The sequence below is a fragment of the Lupinus angustifolius genome, chromosome LG11, assembly GCF_001865875.1.
Source record: "Lupinus angustifolius cultivar Tanjil chromosome LG11, LupAngTanjil_v1.0, whole genome shotgun sequence".
NCBI lineage: Eukaryota > Viridiplantae > Streptophyta > Magnoliopsida > Fabales > Fabaceae > Lupinus > Lupinus angustifolius.
Window position 1 is genome coordinate 20,037,799 of NC_032019.1, and position 7,900 is coordinate 20,045,698.

At 32.9% G+C, this 7,900-nt stretch overlaps 1 protein-coding gene and 1 pseudogene across 2 annotated transcripts; both read right to left on the minus strand.

Annotated features, from left to right (window-relative positions):
- On the minus strand, positions 1,704 to 3,375 carry LOC109359818 (annotated as a pseudogene).
- LOC109359486 (CDT1-like protein a, chloroplastic) lies at positions 3,960 to 7,269 on the minus strand. 2 transcript variants are annotated; one of them, XM_019604172.1, is made up of 8 exons: positions 6,799 to 7,269; positions 6,424 to 6,543; positions 6,045 to 6,291; positions 4,867 to 5,637; positions 4,566 to 4,767; positions 4,395 to 4,485; positions 4,243 to 4,305; positions 3,960 to 4,199 (listed from the first exon to the last, which is right to left on the minus strand). In XM_019604172.1, the coding sequence occupies exons 1-7, from the start codon at positions 7,134 to 7,136 to the stop codon at positions 4,248 to 4,250; spliced, it is 1,827 nt and encodes a 608-aa protein (XP_019459717.1). In that variant the 5' UTR covers positions 7,137 to 7,269; the 3' UTR covers positions 3,960 to 4,199; positions 4,243 to 4,247. The 2 variants fall into 2 exon arrangements, with proteins under 2 accessions (XP_019459717.1, XP_019459716.1); XM_019604171.1 differs by having other exon boundaries at positions 3,960 to 4,305.

The window sequence follows — 7,900 nt, forward strand, 5'->3', positions numbered from 1 at the left end:
TGTAAAGTCCTAGGGGTTGTACTTGTAGCTAGGTGCATTTTTCTTTCTTTTGGGGTGTTGTGTTCATCATTCTTGCATTGGACTAACCTCACAAGGTCTTTAAATCAGTGCTTGTCACTGTTAATTCAGCAAGTTCAATAAGAGGGTTTCAGTTCTTGTTTTAGAGAATCTAAACTATTCATAATTCTTTGCTCTTGTATATAATCATGTAAATGGGAAAATTCTCACGACTATACAGAACTTTAATTTTACGAGTATAATATTTATACACTGTCGATATAAAAATTTATACATAGTCATTACATTATTCATTATTTATTTGAATTACTTTTTTTAAGAGTCAATAATAATTAAATATAAATGGTGTATGATATAGTAATAGTGTATCAAACTTACATTTTATTCTCAACTTTTACATGCACTAGCAGCAAAGTTAGGATATGCAGATTCAACTGTGATTATTTTTCACTAGTTTTGAGAAATGGGGTTTTCTTTTAATATTTAAATAGATTAATGATCTTAAAAAGTGACCAAAATGCAAAATGGTAAAACCACCAAATCACCAACAAAGCAGTGTTTTTATTTTATTTTATTTTATTTTTTAAGAAGCATTTTTCTAATCTGTTCTCTTTAGTTAATATCTTTTAATGGAACCAAAGTGTTCAAATTTATATTCAACATTCAATTGAAGAATAACTAATCATGCTTATACATTAAAATGAATATATAGAACAAAAGAGTTTATTAAGTACTAATATCAGATATTGCTTCAAAACAAATTGAGTTTGAGTAGCAATGAATTTTTTTTCTTATCTTAACTTAAACTTATGAACTTGAAAAGCAGTGGACAAATTTTGACAAGGTACAAGTCAATATGGAACTATAAGATAAAAAGTAACACTGTAGCATTTTAACATTGTTGTATAGTTAGGAGTACATGTCTGACACATGAGGAATCATCTTCACCCCCACACACAAAAAGGCTTCTACTCCTTTCCTAATACAATAGTTATGTCAGGATCCATTGAGCTCATATGATAACAATAAAAATAGCCTCACATGTTTTTTCTTTTTATGATGAAAATCATATTTACACCACTTTATAATGGGATGGTTAACTTTTGAAAATGAGATCTTCATATTTGTGTTGAAATATTTGATTATGAATCTCCAATATTTAAAAATGTAGCTAAATTTTGATATAACTTAGTTTTTGTTGGTACTATCAATTGTTTCGCTTTACTTTTTGGTAAGGAACTAATCTCTTTTGAGATGTGTGGCTGCCCTCCCAACAAGTGTCGCTCTCAATAATCAAATTATTGACCATTTTAGTCATCCTGAGAATCTAATGAGGTCTTATACCATTAGACCAACGTCTTATTGGTTGACATAACTTAGTTTGATTGAAATGAATGAAGGATTAAATTGTTATCGATTTTAATTTTAAGAGACTAAATTGATAAAATTAAAACCTTTCAAAAAGATAAATGGATAAAGTTAACTTCTAACCCTTATCCATTAGAAGTTAAAATTGGATTTTGATGGAATGATATCACCAATTAGAACAGTTTAAACTATGGTTCTCAATTAACATTGATCACATGTTTAAGGTTGGCTACCATATTTCTCAAAAAGTAGGAACCAAATATAGGAATAGGGACGTAGAAATTAAAGTAAAGATTTGAGTAACTATAGAAATGAACCTACAACATATGGCCTATATTAACAACTAGTGCATTGGGAAGAGAATCAAATGCAAAACATTGTCCATCCTTCTAAACTTGCAGCCCATGCATTTCACCTTGAATAAGGGTTAAGAGGTTAACATCACTATGTCCAGGCAAACCTAAAGTTAAACTTGGGTTTGGACAAAGTGGAGAATAATTTATAACCATTAACTGAACACTGCTAAGTTCATTATTCAAATATCTACATTCATGTCTCAATCCTTATCCTTTACAAATCAGATCCAATAACTCCACAAATGCCTAAAATCAAATTCTACACAAATAAAAGGTTCTGCATAGATAATGTTCTAGTATGGTATAGCATTTAAAGTTTCATGAACTTATTGCATGATTGATGTAATATAAAACAAGGTTGCAAAATAAACTTGTACAACATCCTTATTATTAGTTATAGAAAGTATGAAATACAAAAAAGGGGAAATTATGAGCCCTTCTTTCTTTCCTGGAAGTTGTACAAGTTTGTTGAAAATCTTGTACAAATAACATATTATTGTTTTCATTTGAATCGACTTATGAGACCAATTTAAATGTGTTATTGTAAAGGATCAGAATGACGCCTTTCAGAATCTCTTCAGAAGTATACATCCTCATTAGCATAGTCGATGCTTGTATATAATCTACAACTTTGCTTAGGATTATCTCAGTATATGGTTGTTGTTTTATCGACAATTGTTAGTATGTTAGTATATAATTGTCTTGTCCGCTATATGCACCTCAAGAACTCTTTGACTACTTGCATTACATCATCCAATAGCAATCCTATGATTAACAAAATGCATTTTTTTTGTTTTCAAATATAAGTAGTTTAGCAATTTGAGATTTGCTCATATGTCATTTATGTGAGCAAAAGCTAAACACATGCTAAATGTTCAAAGTCTATTATCTAGGACTAGTAATTTAATAACAATCAATTTTGTTGCCATCTAAAGGTATCTGGTAAGATTTTCAAATTGAAATCTAATCTTGCTTATAAAGAAAAATAAGTAGTACAGTCTTCCTAAATAACCATCAATGATAATAAATATATACAAATTCTATATAGACTATAACCATCTGAAGATTAGTCTAACTAAACAGAGATTTAGTGATTTTAGGAAATGGTACTATGAGCTATGCCACATACAATTAGCATAGTTCTAAGGAAACAACATTTAACAACAAATGGACTCAACATTCAGCACTGGTCTTATGGGCCTAAGGACAACCTTTCATGTATGCTTTTGTGTGTCTTTGCTCCTTAATAATAACTAAGAGGTTTGTTTTTTTTGGGAGTAAATGTTGCAATAGTTCTGATTATATTGCATTTATCACGATTAAAGAAAATGCAAAAAATGTGTTTGATGTGGTTGTGGATACTTAAAACTAGAATATTGCAGTCATAATTACAATCGTAAAACAGGTAAAAAACAACCATGGATGGATAACACCAGCCTTGAATTAGCTTCTTCAGAATTCCGCTGACTCTGCTAAGTTTCTTGGCACTGTGTTCATACTTGGATTTTGATTGAATGAGTTTTGTATAATTCTGTTCAAGTTTATTTGTGCCCAAAGATGGGTGTTGGGGTGTTCTAAAATCCAATAGTTCTCTCTGCCTAATGCTTTTTACTTCACTAATATTGCATTGCATCTTTCAGCCTTTTGTATTGAAACCTTTGATTTGGCATCTTCCTAGTCTAGATAGTAGATTGTGCTAAGAATTTCAAGGCCTTAATGGATTCTTCTCTTAAGTTTAGGGTTATAAACTCCATTAAAATGATGCAAAGCAGATATGCTTGGTAGCAAAATTAACATAAGGCCATATATTATACACACATATATTGGAGATTGTGACTTAGGATAAAAAACTTCAGTTAGACTAATTAGATTGTGACTTAGGAAGCAGGGACACCAACACAATGCTCTTTGAAATTTTATGCTCCACATATATCAGACTATGAACACACCCAATGTTAGCACAGGTAATTTAATGTAATATCTATACATCATTAGTGTAAAATTTTTTACATAGTCGAGATATTTCTTGGAAGATAAATTATTCCTACCAGAAACAAATATTAAAGGCACAAGGATTGTGTAAGTTACTGTCTGTACTCATCTGTAGTTGAGCACAAAATAAACCTTTGAAATACATGCCAAAGTATATATTAAGACAGAAAATAAATATTACCAAGAATTATGTCATAAATGACATGACTTAGAAGAAAAAGATAATTGATCAGCTTAAATTATTTGTATGATATCTTTATTACAAAAAGATTTCCAATCCACCATAAGTGAATGAAAAAGGGGAATGTTTCATATCTACTGGTCTATCTATTGTGTCATAGACCATCTATGAAAAAAGCTAAAAGCTGATATGCCAATTTCACATCTCTAATGATATATTATACCCAAAAGAAAATAGATTGAAAATTTTACAAGCAACCCAAAAAATGCAATATACATCATGGGCTTGATAAACCTCCACCATTACTTCTTATTCATCAGTCATCACCTTGCTCACTTTGCTTCTTCAAGTGATGCTCTTATGGTCCCAGGGTTCAATTTTTTATTAATGCTACAAAAAGAAATACAATAACATCAAAACAATGGAAAAGGAAAGAACAAATGAAAATTATGGAAAGATAGAGAAAAAAAGAAACATACCTAAAGAGGATGTTCCCACCAGAGGTCAACTTCTCAGAAATCCATTCTGGTACTAGTACTAATAATAAGTCCAATTGTTCTTCAATTTCTCCTAAGAACACAAACAGGCAAAGTTTAGCATTTAAATGATGACAAAAAAATCGATCAATTTTAAATAGAACAGTGCCTTACTTCTGTCAACAATATCACGATGGCTTGAGATTATCTTGCTTACAAGCTCCTCTTTTGCAATGAGAGAACATTTCATTGAATGAAACAAGAGGTGAATCATGTTAAAGAGCTTAGGGAGGCTGTCAACCATTTTTTGCCGTCTCTTTGCTTGTGAGATGACTGGATCTCTCTCCTCCATTGTCACTCTTTCCTTTTCTCGAATCTGCAAGAGACACGGTTAATGTTAATCTAGTCAAACAATATATGAATATTAAAATCATAGGATCTTTAGTTACCCAAAAAATAGATCTATAAGGCATACCGACTCGAGAAGATTCTTTGGGAGGATATCAAAAATATCATCATTGATTGATAAGCGACCAGCATCATCTTCATCCCGTGTCTCCTTATTTTCCATTGGAGAGTCAAATTTCAATAACCTTGAACGAGGTGGACGCCTAACTAATTTGCTCATTGAACTGGAAGAGTTGTCATCCGGGCTAAGGTAATGTTTTTTGGATGGAGGAATTTCAGGAGTAGCTACCATCAGCCTGGATGGAGTGAAAACATGTTTAACTGGAGTTGATGTATAATCGATGATTTTGCTTGGAGTAGCAGCACATGGAGCACTAGATGATTCAAAGTAACCTGAAGAAGCATAGATTGTTGGACATATTTCACTATCAGCTGCTTCCGAAACAAACTTAACCAGGGATGTGGAATTTTTATTCAGGTTTGACTCAGAAACAGGATGAGCCAGGGTTTGGAATGAATCTGATGGCAAAATTTTCTGAATACTATCTGCTCCATTTTCCATAGATTTTTGCAAAAAACTCCTTCTGAAAGATTGAGGCATGTGAGAGGCTACTGCCGGTTTCTGGTTAAGTGCTTCAATTGGTGAATTGATAGGTACTGACAATCTTTCTTCTCTGTTAGCAGACTCTGTATAATCTACAACGTCATTATCCAGCATCCTCGATGACAATATTTTTGGAGGGTGAATTGAGGAGGGAGTTTTCAATACGTCTGAAAAACAATCTTGCTTTGGACGATTGAATGGCTCGGGCAATTCAGCTTCTGGAATTTCAGAACCCTATATGCACAAACACCTTTTAGACCAAATAACACGCGTTTACGCAAAAGAGGAACTATTGTGATTGTGATCATCAAAATTTAACTGGAATCAGTAAAATTTAATCATCAAAATTATGAATTGTGCGTTTCCAAACTGTGAAAAGGCTTAAATTGCTTCAGGCACCATTGATCCAAGTGCCAGAGATTAGTAATTTAATGTGCACTTCAACACTGGTGTACAAAACCAACAACTCACAGCAATCTTTCTTAACATTTCACTAAATTACTATTGTATATCAAGTTTTCAATTAAACATATTTGAATTCCAAAAATGACAGTTGTTAAAATTAATGAAAGAGTCGGGGGAGCATGGTGTAGCTGATGTAACATCAACATGAAAGAAATGGTAACCGATATTGTATGTACCTCGGGATGAGATTTAAAAAATTCTGCTAGCTGTATGCGAAATAACAGCCTCATTTGCATACTCTCACACAAACTCTCACATTTAGGAAGCATCGTCGCAGCAGACAATATTTCATTGCGATTTATAGTAACATGTAGGTCCGGCTTCATACTACTTGTCCTTTCGTCAAACACGAGTACCTTCTTAATCAGAATTCCTTCAGGTAAGATAAATTGCAACTGGGCCAAATGACTATGTGTAAACCTCCTACATAAGTAAAAAAGGAATTACATAACCTGATATTGACACATAATATTCAAAGAAATCAATGGATACTGAGAAAAATTTGGATTAAAAAACAAAAACTAACAAAAGCAGGTATCAATGAAACAGTCATACCTATCACTTAAAGATTCAATCTTCTGTGCAATATTCGTGAAACTCGGCATTCTGCCTTTCATTTGCGTCAGGCGAATCGATGAATCCAAGCTGTGGAAGAACTCACACAAAATTTCATACCTGCACACAAAACCCAATTTAAGGTGGAGAAAAGGATAACACATAAGACTCTCACCTCCTGAGGTCTAAGGAATAATAGATGTATACACTCTTACTCATACAAGTTACAAGACTGGTTTCAATATTTGAAACCATGACCTCCGGAACACACGACAAACAACTTTATCTTACCGTTGCACTAGGACTCAAATACGAAAAAAAGCTGATTAAAAAATTAGATTTTCCGAAAACCCAAATTACAAAAATGACACATACTTTTCCGGAATGGTAAAGGGTCCATCAACGGTGGTCTTGGATTTAAGGGGTGAAGGCGTTAAAATCTTTCTTTTGACAGATTTGCCCTTCACCCAATCCAAATCACTGTGTTTCTGTGTGAGACTTTGATCCTGAAGCCCTTTGGCGACCTTCCTGATCTCCACGACAGAGAGCGCCACGCCACGGTTATGTAACCGGGGCGCGGGCTTCTCTGGCGTCGTGGAGGTCAGTGAAATATGATCAGAAAAAAATTGGGGTTTTGAGCTTTGGAGATTATGACTACTGTTCTTTTTGGATCTCAACAATGGAGTGGAAGAAGGATCATTAGAGGAACTCATGGTTTGAGAAAAGGATCTACGATTTGCGTCAAGATTCTGAGGTAGGGAAATTGGGGGTGGAAGGGTGTTATATGGTAGGGGTTTTTTGGCGGGAAAATGATCTGCAGCGCAGACACACGTTTGCTCCCGCCATTCTAGTCCCTGTGGTTAGTTTGTGATGTCTTAAATCATGTCTCGAATCTTATCTAACATTAATACTAGAGTAAATTATACTGACACATCTGAGTTTTAGTGAAATGCACAACTACCCCTCACTTTTTTACACCTACACAAACCTCCAATATTTTTTATATTTTCGTTACACTAACCACCCATGCATAACAAATAAGTGTAATATTTTAAACAAAAAATGTGAAAACGCAATTAAGTTAAACAAAACATGATATATTATGGAGACAAGTCTAAATAATATATGAGTCAATATTTCTTTATTATTTTTGGTTCGTTACACTATATTATAAGAGCGATTTAAACAATATTTCTTTGGAATTGTTGATGCATTTTGTAACAAAAAAATAAATATATATCGATTTGTATATTATTTAGACTTGTCTACACAATATATCATGTTTTGTTTAACTTAATTGTATTTATCACATTGTTTGTTTAAAAGATTACACTTATTTCTTATGCAGAGGTGATCAGTGTAATGAAAGTATAAAAACTCGGGCAGGTTTGTGTAGTTGTAGAAAAGTAAGGGGTGATTTGTGTAATTTTATTGAAACTCAAGGCTGTCAGTGTAATTTACTCTTAATACTAATAAA

Coding starts and splice junctions, on each gene's coding strand:
- LOC109359486 (XM_019604172.1), bottom strand. CDS start 7,136: ATGAGTTCCTCTAATGATCCTTCTTCCACTCCATTGTTGAGATCCAAA. Junction 5,638..6,044: donor TTTTTAAATCTCATCCCGAG/GTACATACAATA, acceptor TTGTGCATATAG/GGTTCTGAAATTCCAGAAGC. Junction 4,306..4,394: donor GGTGGGAACATCCTCTTTAG/GTATGTTTCTTT, acceptor TTCTTTTTGTAG/CATTAATAAAAAATTGAACC.